A 21624-nucleotide genomic window follows, 5' to 3' on the forward strand; every position below is an offset into this window, starting at 1 on the left:
ATGAAGATCTAAGCAATTTTAAGGGACGACTAACCAGTCATCATCAGTTGAAAAAAGTGTCAAAGTTGTTTTGCCAAAAGTTTAACACTTTACAACCGAATTCTTCCAGAAAAAAAAAAAATGAGAGAAATTTGGGTTCTGTAATCTTTAATCTGCCTTGAGGAAATATATTAATCTTACAAACGTCAATTAAAAAAATAGAAGTGCTAAAAATGGAACAAAAATACAATGTTAATAAATACTTTAAGAGATAAGACACAGTAAGTTGTTCTTAAATCTTCTTCAAATTATTGAAATTCCAGATTATGCCTGAACAACAATAATAAACCCCACAAACACAGTGAAGAAAACAGAGACTCTCTTGACCCCAATCATGAAAAAAAATGAAACCAAACTGTTAAAAACGAAAAAAAAGCAACCTTGATAAAGAAGTCAATAACTTTGAAAGGGGCCTCAAGTCTTCATCAACATCCCATAATCGCACAATTATACACAAAGCTTCCTGAGGGCTTTGAAGCAAGAACTCTCCAATGCAGCGACTCTCCGTCCCTTGGGACGCAAGCATTGATCTCTATGAACCCTCCTCCAAGTGCCCTAGGCCCTCCAACCACCACTAACTGATCCCCACAAGCCCTAAACGCCATTCCCCAACCGTTCATCGAAGAAGCCCTCTCTGGCAAATTCCCAACTTTATTCCATACATTGCGTCTTTTATCGTATTTCCTCACCTCTTGCTGCGCGTAACTCGCAGCATAAAGCTCGTCTTTCACAACCGCTACAAGCGGTGGCGCCTCTGAAGCAGAGGAAATCTCATTTGCCTGATCTCCTCCTCCACTTCCGTTGCTTCTTTCCGGTAACATGTTAGGTATCAAAGTCCATGTCCTCTTCTTCAGATCATAGACTTCACCGCACATTAGCATCTTTGAGTTTCCCTCTCCAATACCTCCAATCACAAAGAAGTTCCCGTCCATGAACACGCTCGAGCACATCTTCCTCGCTTTGTTCATGCACGGGAGGACCGTCCATTCCCCTGTTTCCGAGTTATAAAGCTCCGCAGAGCTCAGTATCTGTCCACGTGGGTCACATCCTCCAGCTATAACCGCGATCTCTCCTAGACTCGCTGATCCAAACAAGCACCGCGGGATATTCATTTGCATACCCGAGGTCCATGTATTGGTCAAGATGCTATACTTGTAAATCACATGAGACATGATCTCTTTGCCGAAGACAAGAAGCTCTGTGCCAACCGCCAGAGATTCTTTGTCCGAACACATGAAACATTCGTTGAATGTCATTTTTGGTACACGTAGCCATCGGTCTCCGTTTGGATCATAAGCTTCCCATTCCAACAGCCTGCAAGAGAAGTAGATCCAATGCTCTGCGATTCCCTTTGCTCTTCTCAGCCTATAAAGCTCGCTGTTCTTGATGAGCGAGCGGAAGGTTTTGTTTGTTGAGGCTATGGACCCGAAATCAGATAACGAGCAGTGAGCCAAGCAGTTGAGAAGTGCGTTTTGATCAAGCCTGGTTATCGGTGGGCTCTGTTGTTCACTACCTTGTTGGTTTTGGTTAGACCTTTGATAGGTTTTGGCAAGAAGAAGAAAATCTGTAATCTTGTCGGATTTATCTCTGCATCGATGATCAAGTTTTCTAGCGGAACTTCCTTCTTCATTGGTATCATCCAAGAAACGCTTCTTAGACGAGAGCTGAAGCACGCAGTGTGCGTTATATATCCACTTGCTCTCTTCCTCACATGAAGATGGCAAATCCCTTAACACCAGATAGCTCGGAGGCTCCAACATGATGGACGCTAAGAAAACAATCAATGGAAAATCAAAGCAAACGCCAAATTTATCAATCACATCATCTGAGAAACAAGAGGAGAAAGACACATTAGTGACTTTGCATAGGATCTTGTTTCCATTAATGATCCAAGGAAAATCCATTAATTCGCCGAGATGATAGCAACGTTTAGACCAGTAAGATAAAAAAAAGTCCAATTCTTGAACAGTGAGATTAGCTCACTAGCTTTCCTCTTGAGGAATTTTTTCAAACTCAGGAAAGCAATCATTAGAATCCAAAAGACAAAGATTTTCGTTGGTGGAAATCGCAATACGATCAGATCAGAAGCAATTCACAAGCAGCAAAAGAAACAGAATGTGCAAGAAACCAATGCATCGACGGATAAATTCAGCACCCAATAGCTCGCAGAATAATTAATCGAATCCCAAATTCGATAAGCCACAAAATCTATAAAAAAAAATTGAAATTTAGAAAGAGTGATTAACAAAATCAAGCTCACCAGATATCGGAGAATAACCCCCTAATTCGTCGACAGATTAGTCAATCAAAGTCGACTGAAGATCTGCCATTTAAAAAAAAAATGAAATTAAGGCAGAACACAGTTTAGATGCCGATGATTTCAACAATCAGGCACAAAATTTTCCGACAGAATTAAAAAAGAAGAAAGAAATCAACCAAAACACAAGTATATTTTTGCTCAAAACCTATGAGATATGGATGATATTCATCTTCGGATTCCGGCCACATTTTAGCTGAATTGGTATCATATTTGAGCTGTGATTTACATCTTTTTTAATATTAATTATATAATTGTTTAATGTTGGGTTTAAAAAGATGCACGAATGAACCAGTGGTGGATTTATATATACATATAAAATCAAGAATAAAGCTGTTGATGGAATTTATATTTTTTAGTCTTTTCTTAATACCAATGACGAGGAGAGATAGAAGAATTTGTTTCGGCATTTTTCGTTAAAAGTTTGACGACGCCGTTAGCCATTTTAAGGGGGAAGTTAACGGCCGATTCTTAGCTCTTGCACGTGTTTCTGCTTCGTACAACTAAAAAAAAAGCTTCTTTTCTCTTTTTTTTTTGCTTCTCACGTTAATGTTTTTGTTTCTTGTTTTGGATGTTTTTATCCTAATCCAATCAATTTGTTCAGTTTTCTTCTTGTTTCTTTTTCTTTTACCTTTTTTTTTGTTATACACTTATATTCTCTTTCCTCCTCATAATAGAAAAAATCTAGGATTAAAATACCCAAACTTAAAAAAAATATTAAAAATGCAAAACAATCGATTGTTAACCACACTAAAAACAGAGAAAAACCGATACAAATCAGTCATAGATTCTACATCACAATAAAAAACTGTTTTTAACGAAAAGCATAACCTTCTAATTTTTTTTTTTTCATATTCGTTCCACAAAGCAATCACTTTTATCTAACAGTAAAATTTGGATAAATTAATGTTTCTTTCTTTCTTTTTTCATGAAAGGATCACATCACCACTACATAATAACTTATTGTTTCTGATTTTAAATACAGCTCATGTATATCTGATATCTATACATATTACTGAATTTGAAAAATCACTTTCAGAAACTTAAAGATTAACAAAATATATGTAATCGGTTCTTACTGATTTAAATTTCGGTCGTTTGGGACTGGATTGAACCAATCAGGAGTTTGAGATCAGAATCTAAAACCAGCTCAAGTGCTGAAGCCCATTTATGACCCTCACCGGCTAACATCTTGTAATGGACCGGATCTGGTCTTAGGCTTTTAGCCCGTTTATCAGCTCATCTATATTGTTGTAAATACGTTTGGTTGTTGCAAATTAATAAAATAAACTAGATTTTAACCCTGTGCGTCTGCATGAGAATTTTTATTTTTAATATAAGTTGCATTCATCTTTTTGTTTAGATATAATTTGTTTTTGTTATTTATTTTTTTAAATCAAAAAATTGTTATTATATTTTAATTTTAAACAGTAAAATTTGTATATTAATAGAATAAGAGTATGCGTTAATTAAGTATACATTAATCTAATGTTAATTATAAACTTTGTTATGATGTGAATTAAGATTTACACATAAAAATCTATATATCTATGAATTTACTAATTCATCCGTTTAGTTGTCTTAAATCATTTTTAATATCCTACATGTTTTGACAAACTAACCCGTATAAGACTATAATTATAATTGTATAACCCTATAAATATTTACTAATATGGAATATTTGGACCAATTGATTATGAAAAAATATAATAAAATATTTATTTACTATTTGTGCTATTAAAAAAATGTATATATATAAACTGGCTAACGTGTTAGTTTAATTGTCTCAAATCATCTTAATATCTTACATGTTTTAATAAATTAACTCATGGACCTTAAATATATTTATATATATATATAACTCTAATCAGCCCGATCATATTATTGTATAATATAAATATTTATTAATTTCAAATATTTGATATTTTAGACCGATTGATTATGATAAAATACGATAAAATATTTATTTACTATGCATTTTTATAAAAATATTATTTAAATTTAAAATTTTAAATTAAATCTCTCTTGTATTTAAGAAAATTTAAAGTATTAAAATTATTATCTAAATTTTCGTAATAAAATTTAATTATAATTTTTTTTTGAATTTTTTGAATTTAAATTAAATTGAATGCAAATTTTTGTAACTAAATTTAATTAAATTTTTAATAATTTGAAATTTAAATTAAAGAGGACTTAGATTTTAAGAAATCTAAAAATATCTAAATTAATAGCTAATTTTCAGAAATTAAATATAAAAAAATTAAAATATTATAAAAAAAATTTAAGAGTGTTTGGATGCAAGCACTAAATGTGCTTCTGTTTTAATAGAATAGATGAAAATAAATTATATATTTAAATTTTAAAGTCTATAGATGCAGGTTGCAATACCCTCGATTTAATTTGTGGTTAACTGAGGATATTCGGTATAAGGTAAAGTATCAAACGAAGATTATTATGCTATAATATTTGACCTACCAGGCTACCACTTAGCTAGGACCACACCTCCAACTTTTAAAATATGTAGTACTAGTTTGTAATAGATATAATCAATGCACGAGAAAAACTTCTTTGTTTTCACTAGAACGAGATTTTAGATTAATGACAAACTGACGTTAATATTTTTCTTAAAAAAAGGCAAACTGACGATAAATATTACCCCCACGAATTATAAGTACATGGAACCTCACGCAACTACCCTGTTTAAATCGCTTTCTTTTGTCTCGTGGCCCGTGGGACCACATAAAATGTTTCTGACGCTAATTACAATCATTAAACATAATCAAGGAGATTAATTATTGATTAAGGTAATCTAAAGAAATGCAAATTGTGAAAAGGAAAAAACCTTAGATGATGGTGGACGTTGTCGATGTTCATATCAATATTAAAATGCTGACAACTTAGGTTTAAGTACCAAGTTGTTACATAGAAAAAGAATCTGCATGACGTAGAGCGACCAAGTTTTGATTTGTGTTGTTTAGATCAGACACGTTAAAACCAGCAACCTAGTGTCTTAAATCTTAATTTTGGTTGTTTATTAATAACTGTGACCAATTAGAATGTGCAAGAGGTATAGCCTTTTAGGGGAAGTTGTTTCGAATGATCACAACGCATGATGATACCATAAAAGTTCGTGACATTTAGAATATTTTGCAGACTCTAGCTCTTTCATACAAGGTGATCCTGTGGATGCATAATCGCAGAGTTTTGTAGCGTTTCACGTCTTTCGTATTGTAGGTCTTGCATAAATTCATTGTTAATTTTATACATAAACTCCAAATACAAACAGAGAGAATAGGTTGTTTTGTATTTTTGGCATTTGCATTTACATATTATAAAACAATAAAAATGTATACTATAATACTATATGCAATAATGCGATATTTTTGCTAACAAGTCTCTTAATATCTGTATATATAAACGTAAACATACATACATTAACTCTTTCTTTTTTTTCTCCTTTTACTTGTTAATAATTCCAATTCAATATTTAAAACAAAAAAAATGGCACAAACTTACTTTATTTATTGATTTAACAAAAAAAAAGTACATTTTCAATATCAATAAACCAATAGAGAACATAACTAACGATAAAATTGGTTACTTCTCTCGAGCATTTCTTGCTAGCAAGTTTATATTGACGTTCTTGTCTTGAGGATGATGAAAGAAAACGAGTTGTAATGATGTCAGAGCAGATTACATATAACGCACACAATCAGAATAACAAAGCATACGGACTAAGCGAGTTGTAATGATGATTAGATAGTAGTGAAGTTTCTGAACCAAGGAAAGACAGTCGGCAGTACGTCTTATTGTTATGTCTTGGCTGGAAGTGAATGTACACGCCAGTTAAGACTGACTAGCTTACGTCTCATGAGCTGTTTGAATGTCTCAGATCGGATTTGATTCCGTCACATAGAACCTTGCCTTTCTTTGCTTTCAAAGTTCAAATGATATATTGAGCTTGGAATCCCTTGTTGGAGACTTGACCCATATATTAGAATGTTCAAAAGCTCCTAAGGTGGAGCTAAAGATCTGATTTGACTTAGAAAAATGATGTCCACACTTCTTTAGCAAAATCACAATATCTTAAACGAATTACTATGTGTTAAACACATACTTTCTTAGAGCTATTATGGATTTAACACGAGTAATCTAATTATATAGACTGTAATGTTATTGATTATTCTATATTTCTATAGCACATTGGTTTTACACTGCATTAGCCGAATGAGATCACTTTCAATGCAAACTATAATAAGTTAATAACAATCTCTCAAACTATATATCGACTGACACAACAACTCATCTTGCCAACTTGTATACCATTGGATTATGGACTGCATGTTGCTTTTGTTTAGTATCTCAAGATATTACAAACCCCATATTTACGATTGGAATACTGAACACACACACACAATCAAAATTCCTTCTCTATATAAGGTTTACAGGTGAAATTGCCTTGTTTTGTTTTGTCTTCTTTGCGTCAACGCATAGGAAGAAGAAAAGATGCTTTTGTGGGTTTGATTGATTTCACGTGCAAATTCGGAATTTATAGGCTTTTGGGACTCATCCTAAGTCATAAACTTATAATAATCGCAATCCTATAAATGGAGTGTGCCTTTTCAACCTTCAAACTATTCGCCACATTACAGTTTTTATTATTTGATCGATATTAATTAGTATTAAGCTATAGAAAATAGTACAAGGCATAAAAAAAAATAAGCTGCTAGACTGCTAGTGCTAGGTGATTATTGTTTTGTTTTAAAATAGTTTCCCTTAATAATACGGTATGAGTACGAGCAATATATATAGCTGGATCACGTTTTTTGAGCAATATTATACGATTAAGCTTGTTTGGTCGGTGTCAAAGAGGAGAGAGAGAACACCTGACCTAATTTAATGACTACATATAGATCATCTCTTATTCAAGCATCTTTGTATATTAATATATGATTCTCAATTTCTAATCTATTACCCAATTTGTTGACAAAATATCTATTATCCAATATAACAAAATATCTATTATCCAATATATATTGGAACATCCTATATAAATCTTATTTATAAACTAGTGGCAAAAATATATATTTAGATTTTTATTTTAACGTATTACAAACATTTTTTCTAATTTTTAGTTAATTTGTATATACTATATAAGCAATTCTATTAAATATATTTATATATATATATATATATATCATACTGTAGTCGATAAACTAGTAAAAAAGTTATCTCGAGAGCTTGAAGAATGGCAATTTAACCATCCCAGCTCATCCGGCGAATAGTATGAGTGACTAATGTGATTCTCACTTATATGTTGAGGTTTTATTAATAGTTTTTGGAACAAAGAAATACTGGATTTGATACATAATCTCATTGATCAGGAAGACATTTCCAAGTTAAGGGTAATGAGGCGGAACGGAGTCTTCAAATTTGATGGATATTCATTAAACTATATGAAATATGGTAATTACACAGTAGTATATAAAGGTATGAAACTATTTATACTATTCTTAATTACTTCTTAGTAAGAATTATTCATAAAGTTCTTAAATGAAGCATAACGCGACTGCTCCACCATTCTTGGATGGTTATAATTCTTCCTAACAAACACTTACGAATCCTTATATTGGCAACAATAGAATCTTGTCTTGTATTGGATCAAGCCGGTGTCTATCAATTTTACACGAGGAGCTTTCGAAACGGATTGCATGGAGATCATGCTGAAGATAATCGATAATGAAGCAAATTAACCGTGTTTTGCTTACAGAGTTGGAGTTGTTTCCATCTTTAAGAAAAAAACTTTTCTTCTTCTTCAATTCATTTTTTCCAAACTGTAATAATTGTAGCAGGATGATCTATGTTCTCCTTTTTGAGTCGAATATCTCCTCTTGAGTACTTATTGATATAAGGAGTTTTTTTAGTTGACAAGAAAGATCAGTGTAAATATATATATCAAAATTTCTGGTTTATCGTAATAAAACCATATAATTATCTCTCAGTTCAATATTGATGCACCAATATCTTTAATATTAAAAATCGAGGAGAACTAGACAAACCGAAACTAGGAGCAAAACGAATAAAACAAACGAATTTGAAGTTTTTAACTTAAAAACCAAAAATAAGATCGCAATAAGAATGGAATGCTCGTGAAATAAAGCTTAATCATCGCTGTCAAGCTAAAGATCATGTGCTGCGAGAGACACGCTGACCTCCATTAAACACATCTGAGCTCTCTTTGTTTTTTTCATCAAAAATATATAAACTCAAATCAAATCTTCTTTCCATTTTTGTGCAAATGAAACCTAAAATTAGAAATTCAGATCTTATCTCTCTAATGTTATCACTTTTAAATATATTTCTTTCGTTCTTAATTGCGAAGAAAAGTTACGATTGATTGCTCTGGTTGACCTTGTATAATAAGATATTATGCTCGCCCGCTATTTTAAATCAAACCTCCACGCAAGCCTTTTCTCTTTAGTTACTCTGAGCATCTCCAACCTTTTTAAAATTTGTATAAAAGTTCTTAAAAAATTATATAAAATAAAATCATATTAAAAAAAAGAGAAAAAAGTTCTTAAAGAGGAGAGATGAGTTCTTAAAACAGGACCCTCCATTGGAGTAATGGAGATGATGTTAGTTCTCTCATCATGTTCAATCTTATCCACGAGATATATTATGCTCGCCGCTATTGTTTGATTTGAAATAGAATTATCGAAAATATATATTCCTCTAATTCCTTTTACCATCGTTCGTAATTCATGTGTATAATTTAATTTCTCTTAGACAACGTTTCAAAACTAGGGTTTATCTGCCAGATAGCAAATTTTTAGAGGCTTGTTTACAAAATAACATAATGGAAACCGTAAATAAATATTTTTTTAACGTATAATTGCATAAATAGGTTGTGTACCCTTACTTTCCTAATTAAAATATCCTTCGGTACGGTATGCCAAAAAAGCATTTGATGATCTTATAATATACTAAAAGTATATATAGGCACATCATTTGCTTACTCAATTAGCCAAAAAGATGAGAATTAATAACGAATTCAATTTTGTTATATATAATGGGTTTGATTGATGCACACTTTGTGGTAAACAATGGCGCTTACGATTAGAAACAAAATTTATGCATGGATACGAGATGATACTTTGGTTATCATTGTAATTTGTGTAAGAGATGGCAATATAGCACAGATTATATTAAACTTTTGAACGATATATTCACTCACATTTCAATAAACATGAAACAGATATTTGTATACAATATCTTACCTTCCTCCAAATAATGCGAAAAACATCTACTTTTAAACTCGACGATGAAGCTTATCGCCCACCGTCTCACTGTAATATATTGTTATAAAATATCTTACCGCCTCGAAAATTATGGTGGTACAACACAATAGCAGGTGCAAAAGTTTGTACCACTATTTTATTTTAAAACTCCCTTTTCACCATATTTTCTTATTGCCATTTTTCTACCATTTCAACGAATGATGATAATATTGAGTTCAGTTTTTTTTTTTTTTTGAATGATAATGGAGTTCAGTTTGTACTACAATTAAGTTCTTCTACAATTAAGTTCTTCTACACGGTTTTTAAGAAAACAAAGTTCTAGAAGATTTTACGAAAGGTCGTCGCTTCTTTCCAACATATATGTATATAAAACGAATTTGCATCTAATGAATCAAAAGTATATTGCCATATATCTCTCCAATGTATTAAAATCTGAGATTTGTTGTCTCCGAGTTTACGTATATTATTGTCGTTTTATTGGCCTATTTATAAATTATAACTGGAAAATGTCATCTTTAATAATGAAGAAACTGTATTTTTCTGGCTCGAAACCTAGAAGTATCTAATATGATAAACATGTAAACAGTGCGTAAGAATACAAATTTGGCACAAAAAATTTGTCTATAAACTTTTTTTTTCAAAATTTACATAGATACGTATTTTAGTGGTGCAGCAGATTAGTGCACAAATAAATAAAGGCCAATTAATACTAATGAGCTCGTATGAATGAATTAAGTGCCCACGTCGGTCGGTGTAAGGTTACGCACCTCCCGAAATGCCACGTGTGTATTGTTTGATCAAAGAACATGGGCGTGTGTTTATGTGTATGAACCCTTTGACCAGTCAAACCACTCATTCTTTGGCCCTTTCCATAGACACCCCATTTGGATACGTAGACAACGTATACGTATAAACTATATAATTACACGCACATCGTAATAATACTGAATATATTTTTTTTCCTTTAATACCAGATTTATTTGTTGAACTTTAAGAAAATATGTGTTTTTTTGCTATAAAAATATTAACTTTTAAGAAATGTTAGTTTTGGTATCAGGGCATCTTCAAACCACCTTTATTTTAAAAGTAAAAATAGAATTTATGTTTTAACCCACCTCTATTTTTATTTTTAAAATAAAGATTGCTATTTTTTCTTTTAAATATAGAAGAATTCTGTTTTTTTCTTCTATAATAGAAATGAACTTTTTTATTTGTAAAGTAATCCTTTAATTTTTAAATTTTTATATTTATGCAATAAATACAGAATTTCATATATTTAATTGAATATAAATATGATAATATTAGTTATAATTTAGAAAAAATTAAAAAATATATAATATTATTAAATATGAAAGTTCTCATTGCAAATTCTACTACAAAAAAAGAATTTTAAATTATAAATACATACAAATAAACGATTATTTGTGGAAAAAACACATTAATGGTGAAGATTAAAATATTATATTTTTTAATCTGATGTAATGTAATGTTTTTTTATAATTTATGAATTTTTACTTCTACTATTATTATAATTTGTAAAAACTTTTGTAAAAAGTAAAATAAATTGAGTTAATTTATAAATTTTATCAATCAAAGACTAGTATTACTATAATTTATGGAATTTTTTTTATAAAAAGTAAAATAATGGATAAATTTACAAATTTTATTTATTAAAAGTTAATATTATTATAAGTTATGTGAATTTTTGTAAAAAAGAATAAGTGGAGTTAATTCATAAATTTTATTAATGAAAGGTGTTAAGAATAAATAACAAAAAGAATATACTGAGAATATTTTTTTTAGAAGAAAAAATAGAGGTAAGCATTGGAGACAAATGCACCTCTATTTTAAAGTTCTTTAATTTTACAGGAAAAAATAGAAATATGCATTGGAGATGGTCTTAAAAGAAAAAAAAAAAAACAACTAATTCCAAACATATCTCCATTTTTTTATATCCAGTAGGAAAAGTTGCAACAAAAACTCAGAACTTTTTTATATAAAGCTAAGGTGTAACCCACCTAATATTTTCGTTGACACAAATTAAACTTCAAATGTTAAATTTTTCTTTTAAATTTTAACGCAAAAAAAAATTTCAAGTGTAAAAAAACTGAACATTTTTATCAACGCAAAATAAAATTCTAGAAGCAAGTTAATGACGCAAATTAAACCCTAAACGCTAATGAAATTAATTTGTTAACATATATAAAATGGTTAAACCTTGATATTGATAATTTGCATAACTAGAAGTTGTAACTAAATTATAGATTGAAACCCGTGTTTAGTGTTTACTTATTTAAAAACACCATTTTATAAATTGCAATAAAGACAACTAAATGAATATAAAAAGTACATGTGTGGACGTGGTAGAGACATCGATAATGTGAATTTTATGTATATTAAAAGAAGATTTATTTCGAAGAATGGATAGGCTTAATATAAGATATGAAATACTTTATCTTGATAAGCGCACAAAAATTCAATTTCATATCCTCTTTTAGTTAACATTTTCTACCGTTGAAATAACATGACAATCTTATAAACAGATACTGGTACATGTTTATTTTCTGTTACATGACGTTTATTCGTGTAAAAGAGATTGTTAATATAAATATTTCAACAGCAAATTCTTATGGTGTTGGCTAACAAAATTGAAGTTTAGTTATTTTAGTTAATATAATTTTAAGCATAGCTTTAGAAAACCTAACGTTGGACTGACATTTTTTTACCAGTTATCTTTTAGTTACCCCATGTTTGAATAATAAAAAATTTAGCCTATAAACTGTAATGCTAGCTGTGTCAAACTCAAAATTCAAAACGTATCAATAAAATTTACTTAGGGTTTCCTTTTAAAACAAGATTTCGCTAAACGATAGTCAATAGTATACTATACATATCAGACTTAGATCTATACATTTCAATTACGAGATTCTCTGTAATCGATCTATTATAACAAAAGTTGTCAGGAAGGAGACATATAATTCAATATTTGAAAAAAAATAAGATTCGCATATATATTTTAAATTAAAATAAGAAGGCCAATTTTGTTGTTTATTTTTAAATATATTTTCATAAACAAATAATAAAAAGGCCTACATAAATACAACCGTCACTTCACTTTGATTCCTTCATACATACTCTCATCTCCTCTCTCTTCTTTTTCCGGCATAACTTGTTTGTGATCCTAAACTCCATAACCTGTTTCACGGATAAAGTGTCTTTTGCTTCAGTCTCTATTACTTTTTTTTTTTTTTTTGACAAAGAAGTCTCAAGTACTCTCTTACTACTTATTCTCGAATTAATACTCGAAAAGAAAATGTCGGGAAGAAGATCCCGTTCGAGGCAATCATCAGGAACTTCAAGGATCTCAGAAGATCAAATCAATGAGCTCATTATCAAGTTGCAGCAGCTTCTTCCTGAGCTCAGGGACAGTCGCCGCTCCGACAAGGTACGGTAAATCTAAGTTATGTAATATATATGTACGTATATATAGACACATGAAAATGATGATATATGTAAAAAATATTGACAGGTTTCTGCAGCGAGAGTGTTACAAGAGACGTGCAACTACATAAGGAATCTGCATAGAGAGGTTGATGATCTAAGTGAGAGGCTATCTGAGTTACTCGCAAACACAGACACTGCTCAAGCTGCTCTAATCAGAAGCTTACTTACCCAATAATTCCTATCATCATCATCTTCTTCTTCTTCTTTTTTTACTATAATAATAATAATAGTACTCGGATTTGATTTTTCTACAGGAGATGACCTTATAGATGTTTAATGATACAAGTTCGTCACTTCTGCTTCAGTCATAAATATTCGCTTGTTTCCTATATCAAACCCTTGCCCTTTTCTCGGTTGTTCTGTTTGTCTCTTCTTCTAATTCGGTTAGGGTTTTGTTCACCCAACGACTTAGCTATGTTCATTTTCTAACCTTTCTTTTGTGTCTTTCTATTAGTAATTTAAAACATTTTATATAAAGAGATATCACATAACAAACTATGAACTTGTAACATAACATGACATTTAACAGTTTAATTTTATATTTTCTTTTGTCAAAATGTTATATTTATTGGAACACTAAAAAGGGTGAAAGCTGATATATACAGGAAATTAAGAAACACAATACCGAACTATATTACCCTTAGTCATGTATTATTACTTTTAAGCATTTTAATTTGAATAATCTTTTTCAAAAAAAAAAAAACAAAGTACCTTGATTTATAACTAAAAATGCCTAAGAACATATATAATATAGTCCACTAGCTAGTTTAGACGACATATGTTGTCGAAGGCCATACGTTTAGAAAAATAAATAAATAAGGAACCATTATGGGTTTTTATGCATGGGGTTTCAAAATATCAAAAGAATAACCGAAAATGTTTTTTTTTTTTTTTTTTTTTTATGAAAAGGGTTTTCAATAACCGAAAATGTTGTACAGTTGATTAATAAAAGATCAAGTAAGTAATTACTTTAAGACCGAAGCATCGATGAAACTCTCATTCCCGCGTATTCAAATCTTGAAGGATCGGAAGATTATGTTTATGGGCAATAAAGTATGGGGTGAATTTGACGCTATGCACTCAAAAGAAGCACAAAAAGCTGCAAATTTTATGCCATAACCTAATTTCGATTTTTATTTCACTTGTTTATATTTTACTTTTGTAGTTTTCTTTCCTCCCACCGAGCATACTTATTATATAGAATATATTTTGAATAATAGTATATTACTTTAAATTACATATCAGAGAACTAAAAACAAAATAATTAATTACATACAAGAGAATTATAAAGTCTAGGAGGTCATCCATCTTCTTATTATCCGACTAATCTTTGTAAGATGACAAAAGCTTTCCAATAACTCATTCAACAAATGAAAATAGTTAGATAAATTTATGTTGGAAGGGAATCGGATCTCTAATTTAAATCCAATTTTTAACCATAAGAGTTATTTACATATACAAAATCTTTCTTTAGTTACTTATTTTATTAACCGATTGTAATGACTGCCGGAATAAAAAAAAAGATTATCATCATGACTATAAACTTTTCATGTTATTTCTCAGTATGCTGATATCTTTGATACAAAATTCAAATATCAACTAATCAAGTAAAGGAAAAACAAAAACCGAAAATTCATGGGAAGATTCGGGACACGAGAGTTGCACGTGACATAAGAATAGTCAATTGGTAATTAATAGGGTGATTCTGACAGGAAGTTAATACACGGAAACTCCCTCTCCATTCTCTCTAATTATAGTTTATCCAATTATAATTAAATTTACCATATCAACCTTTTCTCTCTTTTTTTTTCCGCTCTATTCTCTCCCCCCTCAGACTCCAACCTCTGTATCGATTAGAAATCTATACACATTTCGATCCCTCACTCTCGTTTCTACGTTCTTCCTTACGCCGGAGGAAGAACGTCAATGACGGAGACGGTGACGAAAGATTGATCCTTAGCGTTTTTTGCTTAGTGTGTATGTTTCCCATCGTCTAGGGTTTTTGGGTTTTTGTACGATTAGAATCAAAATGGGGAATTGCTTTGAGTCGTGCTCAGAGAGGAATGTCAATGAGGATGAAAACGTTGGTTCTTCAGTGAACTCGAAACCCTCTTCACGTAAGCTCTTGTCGTTTTCTTACCTATCTCATTAGCTTTGTGTTTAGTTTAACTAAAAAATTCATATTGGAATCGTTATACAGAACTGTCCCTTTTTCGCATTTCTCTAGTTGTTTCCTCCGATTTGAGTAATACACAGACCTGGATTCTCCGAATTTAGTGAGTTAATTATGAGTCCTTACTGTTTGTGTGTGATGGATGAATCTAAGAAGGGATGGGTTTGTGTAGTTTTCTGATTCCATTCTCCAATGATGACATAAGCAGAGAAAGCTCGATTCCTCTGTTGTTAAACTCTGCTGTTGATAGTTCTGTTTTATCAATTCTCCTTTTTTGATGTAAGAATGATGCCACTGTTCTGGTCCAGGAGGTGATAGTGATACTGGAAGAAGCTCGAATCTGTCATATCCATGGAGTTTAAAACCTCTGATCACCAGGAAAAGTGAAGCTAGCAGCGCTTTACCTGCACCGACCAAAGAAAGAGATATAATGCCTTCCCATCATTTGAAGTCCTTTACGTTAGATGAGCTAAAGAATGCTACAGGAAACTTCTGTCCAGAGAGTCTCATTGGAGAAGGAGGATTCGGGTTTGTTCACAAAGGCTGCGTTAATGGTGGACCGGGAATCGAACTCGCGGTTGCTGTAAAGAAGCTTAAAACTGAAGGGTTTCAGGGACACAAGGAGTGGCTGGTAAGCTTCTTTCAAACATTTAACTAAGACTTCTTGGAGGCTACTCTATTTGGAATCTTTACCTTTGAATGTATTTTGTTCCAAAGAGGGAAGTGAATTATCTTGGGAGATTGCATCATCCAAATCTGGTGAAATTGATTGGTTACTCCTTGGAAGACGAAAACCGTCTTTTGGTCTATGAGTATATGCCTAATGGCAGCTTGGAAAATCATTTGTTTGAAAGTGAGTATTAAACTTAATAATTTCCAAAACTTAATTATGTTTTCAATTCTTCTCTGCATCTCTGATCATGATCTGATTTATCCACCACAAGGGCGTTCCAACGTGCTTTCTTGGTCACTGCGTATGAAAGTAGCAATTGGTGCTGCTCGAGGGCTATGTTTTTTGCACGAAGCCAAGGACCAAGTCATTTACAGAGACTTCAAAGCAGCAAATATTCTTCTTGATTCAGGGTTCAACGCCAAACTCTCTGACTTTGGATTGGCTAAAGAAGGTCCAACCGATGACCGTTCACACGTGACAACCGAAGTCATCGGTACACAAGGTTACGCAGCTCCAGAATATCTAGCAACAGGTCTCTCCTTTATTTCTTGATTCACTTTTCGAATAACCACATAACGGGAAAATTTCTAAACCATGTTGGCTTCTTCTTTTCTGTTCTCTGCCAGGTCATCTAACAACGAAATGCGACGTTTACAGCTTCGGTGTAGTCTTGCTAGAGATTCTCTGTGGACGTCGAGCCATAGACAAAACCAGAGCTAGAGAAGAAGAAAACCTAGTTGAATGGGCGAAACCTTACTTGCGAGACAAGCGAAAAGTGTTTAGGATAATGGACACTAAGCTTGTGGGTCAGTACCCTCAGAAAGCAGCGTTTATGATGTCTTTCTTGGCCTTACAATGTATTGGAGATGTTAAGGTTAGACCATCGATGCCTGAGGTTTTGTCTCTTCTTGAGAAAGTTCCGACTCCAAGACATAGAAAGAGTAGGAGCAAAAGTTTTGGTGCTAACTCTTCTTCCATGTCTTCAAAACGGTTTCTCAGACACAACTAAGGACTAAATGTTTATGGCTTTAATGTCTTGACTAGGTTCTAACTCTCGCACAGATCGGGTTATGTTTTTTCACATATTTTTTTTTTTTTGGGGGATTTTAGTTGAATAAAAGTTATGTAGGCCAAAGTACTAATGAAGATGGTTTGGGTTTATTTAAAACATAACCATCAGTCGATATTTTAAACTTCAGTGATATTAATCCTCGTCCTTGCGTCCTTAGTCGAAAAGAAGTAATTTGTTGTAAAAGTGATCATATATGTATTATGTAGAGTAGGAGTATATATATCTGGTAAAGTATCCATATTGTCGTAATATTATTCACACTATTGTTAAATCAAGTGGATTTAGATTAACACAAATAAGTGAATGTCGTAGATTATGGTTGTCAATGTCATAGATTATGGTTGTGAATTAGCACACATTATTGGCTGTGAGCATTTCAATAATTACACACATATAATTGGTAGTGATAGTGATTGTTTTGGATAATTCTTTGTGTGGAGTAAAAACTTTTTTTTTTTACTTCATTAACAACTTTTATCAATCAGGAAAAATAAAAATAAAAACACGGCCATGATCTATAATAAAGATTCATCCATACGTTACATCTTGGATCTTAATTAGTACACATTAATGATATTATTCAGTTATTGGCTATTAACTATGCACAATCATGATCATTGTTATGTATAGTGTGTGATGCACATGTACTGGATGTACATACATAACATATGTGTATTGTAGTATATACCACTACTTTTTCACTCAAAGTGATTGCATGGATGTATGCATGGAGAGACGAAAAGAGAAGTCTAATCCAAACCTAAAACGCCCCTATAATTACCACTAATTAACATTAATCATATCTCTCGTAACTCCAAATTTAACAGAGCAATCAATTTGCCGTCACCCCACGTCCCCTAATAGATTCATCATCACTTTTTCTTTCTCTTCTCTTCTCTCTCCATATCTTACTACTCCTTCTCCTGCTTATATATAAATCGTTTCTCCCTCATCGAGCTTTACACTACAACCTCTCTCTCGTTCTCTCTCTTCTACAATGGCTGATCATAAACTCAACGAAGAGAAGCCATTCTCATTTCTAGCCCATTCACCATTCTTTGATCACAGGTCAGTTCCAGAACCTTTTTGTTTAGTTTAATTTGTTATAACTTTTTGTTTTCCTATAAATTAATATCTTATGTGTATTCTCTGTTTTTTTTTTTTTTTTTTTTTTTTGGCAAACGCAGCTCGTTAACTTATCCTTTGTTTGACTGGGAAGTAGAGCTTTTTCCTCTCCACAAAGACTCTGCTTCTCAAGCATTTTCTTTGCCTACACCTTCTCTGCCTTTACCTGATCTTGAACCCTTGTCTCAAGGTATTCAATATCGCTACAAAGTTATTTATACGTATATACGTAGAGGTCTCATGGGTCTTGCTTCGTCTTGTAGATGTACTCGATTCATACAGCTCTGCATCAGGGAACGAAACAGAGCAGAACAGAGGAGAAGGTGATTTGGAGAAGAATACTGAACACGAAGCAGTGCAAGAGAGAAATAAGAAGAGGAAAATCAACAGAGAACATAGCGTCAGGATCGTCGGAGATATTACTACCTACACAACATGTTCAGCTTCAAAGGCATTGTCGATGGAAACAATCTCTCGCTACTTCTACATGCCCATAACTCAGGCCGCAATGGAGCTGAACGTTGGTCTAACTCTTCTGAAAAGGAGATGTCGTGAATTAGGTATTCGTAGATGGCCTCATCGCAAACTCATGAGCCTACTAACTCTGATCAGTAACGTCAAGGTATGTAGAACACGTCACTACACTCAGTTTGTATTATATTGTGTGTTTAGAAATGTGAAGTCAAATGTGTGTGTTTGCGTTTCTTTTGAATCATGTGATTAGGAGCTGCAGAAGATGGAAGGCGAGGAGAATGCAGGAAAACTGAAGAACGCGTTGGCGATGCTTGAGAAGGAGAAGAAGATGATAGAAGAATTTCCGGATTTGGAGTTTGAAGATAAGACAAAGAGGCTGAGACAAGCTTGTTTCAAGGCTACACACAAGAGGAAGAAGAAGGGAAGTCTCAAGCCAGATCAGTCTCAGATGTCTATACCCTCGTGTTCAAGCAGCGGATCAGTCGTCAGTGATGAGTCGGTTGATGAAGGAGGAATAGAGAGTGATGATGAAGAGATGAAGTATCTCTTGTGTGGTTTCACAAGTGAGTTTAGTGGTTTGTGAAAAACTCTGTTTTTAAGTGAGAAACTGGATTGTAAAGCCAAAACGCTCTTTTGACTGATTCAACTGAACAGAAACATAAATTTATGATACTGAATACTTATTAAGAGCAACATTAGTGAAGAAGATACTAAAAAAAAAACTCTCTTTTTTAGCACTTAAACATTCAGCTTCTCAATCTCTCTCCTTAGAGCATTAGCCCTGACCAAACTCCCAATGGTGTTAACAGCCAACTTCAAATCCTCCAAAGGGTTGCCTGGCGCAACCCTCTTGTACAGATAACTATCGAACGTCATCTTCTGAACATACTCATCACCGCACATCTCCACAAACGCTTCTCTAGCCGGATTCGATCTGTAAAACACCTTCTGCAAAACATCAAGCACTCTGTACGTAGGCAAGTATGTCTTATCCCATTTCTCCAAGTACTTCCTCAAGTCACTCTCGTCTATCATCTTCTTACCTGTTCCAAACAAAAATCTCAAAACTTTTAGGATTCACTCAAAACTTAAACCGGAGAAATCCAGAAAGGTGTGATTTTTTACCGTTCTGTGAACCTTCAACAATGGCTTCAGCACACATTCTTCCACTCTTTGCAGCGAAATAGATCCCTTCACCGGAGCATTTCGTCACGTACCCTGCAGCATCACCTACAAGAGCCACACGTTTGGAGAGCCTGCGAGGTCTCGGGTGTTCCGGGATCGGGTGAGCCTCGACGCGGATGATCTTGCCTCCAAGAATCTTGTCTTTGGCTCTGTTACGAGTAGCAAGCTGGAACTTCTTGATGTCACCTTTGTGAGTAACAGTGCCTGTTCCAACAGCTACATGGTCGCATTTCGGGAAAACCCAGCCGTAGAAATCCGGCGACACGTCATCTCCGACGTACATCTCAGCTAGATCCTCATAGTAAGTCATTTTCTCATCTGGGATTCTGATTCTCTCCTAAAATTCCCCAAAAATTTCACCACTAAATCCCATAAGAACATGATATTCATCTACTAATTTGGACTAATTGAAACTTGGAATTGACCTGAAAAGCGATGGCGTAGTCGTAATCGCCAGCACCGATGGATTTCGCAACCCTAGAATTGGCTCCGTCAGCTCCGATGACGGCGTCGACCTCCATCGTCTTCTTCTGTCCCGTGGCTCCGGTTTTCCCGTCGTACTCCGTGTAATGCAACTTGTACGGCGAGTCCCAATTCTCCGGCAGATCCATCTTGAGGAAGAGGCCGTTGATGACGGTGGCTCCGCTTTTCTCCGCTCGCTCTCTCAGGTACGCATCCAGCACTTCTCGCCTCACCATACCTATATACTCGTGCTCCTTAAGCGTGCGGCCGATGTCTACGGCGATGTTTGAAGGCGAGATCATCTTCATCTTCGTCACCCTCCGATCGATGATATCCAACGGCAGATTGAATTCGCCGACCATGCAGAGAGGAATCGCTCCTCCGCAAGGCTTACAGTTGTCCATCTTCCGCTCGATGAGAATCGTCTCGATACCTCCCTTGGCTAGAGTCTCTGCAGCTGCTCCGCCTGCAGGACCTCCACCAATGACGGCGACGCGGAGATTACGGTTAGCGAGCTTGGGACTGGATCTGGCGGCGGTTACTCGGAGAGAGCTCCTTCGCTGGGAGCGAGAAAGTGACGACGGAACATGGGAGACAAAATTGGTTTGCTCCGTTGAGGATTGACGAAGTCCGGTGAAGGATTTGAGTGTAAATGTCGCCATTGTCGTCGGAAACTTCAGTGAAGGATTCTCTTCTTCTTCAGTTGTGAAATTTGTTTTTTGTTTAAATGTAGAGAGTTTGTTTTAGTGGATTAGATATCGCTGGGGATTTCCGAGGCGTGTATACCGTCGGATTAAATAATGGACGGTGATGATAAGATGAGGATAAAGTTACGGGTTTTAATCTGTGGCTCCCATTTGGTGCTGTAAACGGCTGAGTTTTGACCACGTCGGATAGTAATGGTTCATTTTGTCATCTTGTGATTCTTCATGGGCATGGCAAACATCCGTAGGATTTTAGGTTCACACAAAAATGGTTCACAAGATATTTCAGTTCATTTAAATTATATATCTACTACTTTTTAACGTGTTATACAGTAAAGAAGTTTTAACGTTTTATTTCACTTCATTTTATTTTTAGAGTTCATGATTGAGATGTCTTCTATCAGTTTTATTTCACGTACTCTGTTTCGGTAAGAAGAAGCCTGAACTTACCAAAATGCCCTTCATTGTCCAACGGTCCAACAGTCACTTTTGATTATTTACCAGGTTGCCACTTAATCACCTAGTTTTTTTTTCGAGACCGAGAATTTTTTATGGTCCATTGGGCTTGACCTGGGCCTATAGTTTACTGTCTTTCATT

At 33.6% G+C, this 21624-nt stretch overlaps 5 protein-coding genes across 6 annotated transcripts; 3 read left to right on the forward strand and 2 right to left on the reverse strand.

The window, feature by feature from the left end:
- Nucleotides 1–211: 211 nt before the first annotated feature.
- Nucleotides 212–2628, reverse strand: LOC18009016 (F-box/kelch-repeat protein At1g74510). 2 transcript variants are annotated; one of them, XM_006390354.2, is made up of 3 exons: nt 2505–2628; nt 2300–2362; nt 212–1864 (listed from the first exon to the last, which is right to left on the reverse strand). In XM_006390354.2, exon 3 carries the CDS (start codon nt 1797–1799, stop codon nt 465–467), a length of 1335 nt encoding a protein of 444 aa, XP_006390416.1. In that variant the 5' UTR covers nt 1800–1864; nt 2300–2362; nt 2505–2628; the 3' UTR covers nt 212–464. The 2 variants fall into 2 exon arrangements, with proteins under 2 accessions (XP_006390416.1, XP_024010933.1); XM_024155165.1 differs by having other exon boundaries at nt 212–1807; nt 2504–2603.
- Nucleotides 2629–12787: 10159 nt separating this feature from the next.
- On the forward strand, nt 12788–13333 carry LOC18008854 (transcription factor PRE3). The gene is made up of 2 exons (XM_006390355.2): nt 12788–13099; nt 13184–13333. The coding sequence occupies exons 1-2, from the start codon at nt 12968–12970 to the stop codon at nt 13331–13333; spliced, it is 282 nt and encodes a 93-aa protein (XP_006390417.1). The 5' UTR covers nt 12788–12967.
- A 1854-nt stretch (nt 13334–15187) lies between these two features.
- LOC18008751 (probable serine/threonine-protein kinase PBL3) lies at nt 15188–17066 on the forward strand. The gene is made up of 5 exons (XM_006390356.2): nt 15188–15275; nt 15640–15962; nt 16049–16184; nt 16276–16536; nt 16631–17066. The coding sequence occupies exons 1-5, from the start codon at nt 15188–15190 to the stop codon at nt 17011–17013; spliced, it is 1191 nt and encodes a 396-aa protein (XP_006390418.1). The 3' UTR covers nt 17014–17066.
- Nucleotides 17067–18028: 962 nt separating this feature from the next.
- Nucleotides 18029–19683, forward strand: LOC18008606 (protein RKD2). Its single transcript, XM_006390358.2, has 4 exons — nt 18029–18144; nt 18264–18391; nt 18465–18823; nt 18926–19683. Exons 1-4 carry the CDS (start codon nt 18074–18076, stop codon nt 19256–19258), a joined length of 891 nt encoding a protein of 296 aa, XP_006390420.1. The 5' UTR covers nt 18029–18073; the 3' UTR covers nt 19259–19683.
- On the reverse strand, nt 19268–21034 carry LOC18008288 (geranylgeranyl diphosphate reductase, chloroplastic). Its single transcript, XM_006390357.2, has 3 exons — nt 20286–21034; nt 19801–20197; nt 19268–19718 (listed from the first exon to the last, which is right to left on the reverse strand). Exons 1-3 carry the CDS (start codon nt 20982–20984, stop codon nt 19414–19416), a joined length of 1401 nt encoding a protein of 466 aa, XP_006390419.1. The 5' UTR covers nt 20985–21034; the 3' UTR covers nt 19268–19413.
- Between the last annotated feature and the right edge of the window lie 590 nt (nt 21035–21624).

The sequence above is a fragment of the Eutrema salsugineum genome, unplaced genomic scaffold (assembly GCF_000478725.1).
Source record: "Eutrema salsugineum unplaced genomic scaffold, Eutsalg1_0 scaffold_9, whole genome shotgun sequence".
Taxonomy (NCBI): Eukaryota; Viridiplantae; Streptophyta; class Magnoliopsida; order Brassicales; family Brassicaceae; genus Eutrema; species Eutrema salsugineum.

Coding starts and splice junctions, on each gene's coding strand:
- LOC18009016 (XM_006390354.2), bottom strand. CDS start 1,799: ATGTTGGAGCCTCCGAGCTATCTGGTGTTAAGGGATTTGCCATCTTCA.
- LOC18008854 (XM_006390355.2), top strand. CDS start 12,968: ATGTCGGGAAGAAGATCCCGTTCGAGGCAATCATCAGGAACTTCAAGG. Junction 13,100..13,183: donor ACAGTCGCCGCTCCGACAAG/GTACGGTAAATC, acceptor AAATATTGACAG/GTTTCTGCAGCGAGAGTGTT.
- LOC18008751 (XM_006390356.2), top strand. CDS start 15,188: ATGGGGAATTGCTTTGAGTCGTGCTCAGAGAGGAATGTCAATGAGGAT. Junction 16,185..16,275: donor GGAAAATCATTTGTTTGAAA/GTGAGTATTAAA, acceptor ATCCACCACAAG/GGCGTTCCAACGTGCTTTCT. Junction 16,537..16,630: donor TCCAGAATATCTAGCAACAG/GTCTCTCCTTTA, acceptor GTTCTCTGCCAG/GTCATCTAACAACGAAATGC.
- LOC18008606 (XM_006390358.2), top strand. CDS start 18,074: ATGGCTGATCATAAACTCAACGAAGAGAAGCCATTCTCATTTCTAGCC. Junction 18,145..18,263: donor TCACCATTCTTTGATCACAG/GTCAGTTCCAGA, acceptor TGGCAAACGCAG/CTCGTTAACTTATCCTTTGT. Junction 18,392..18,464: donor TCTTGAACCCTTGTCTCAAG/GTATTCAATATC, acceptor TTCGTCTTGTAG/ATGTACTCGATTCATACAGC.
- LOC18008288 (XM_006390357.2), bottom strand. CDS start 20,984: ATGGCGACATTTACACTCAAATCCTTCACCGGACTTCGTCAATCCTCA. Junction 20,198..20,285: donor ACTACGCCATCGCTTTTCAG/GTCAATTCCAAG, acceptor GGGGAATTTTAG/GAGAGAATCAGAATCCCAGA. Junction 19,719..19,800: donor TGTTGAAGGTTCACAGAACG/GTAAAAAATCAC, acceptor TGTTTGGAACAG/GTAAGAAGATGATAGACGAG.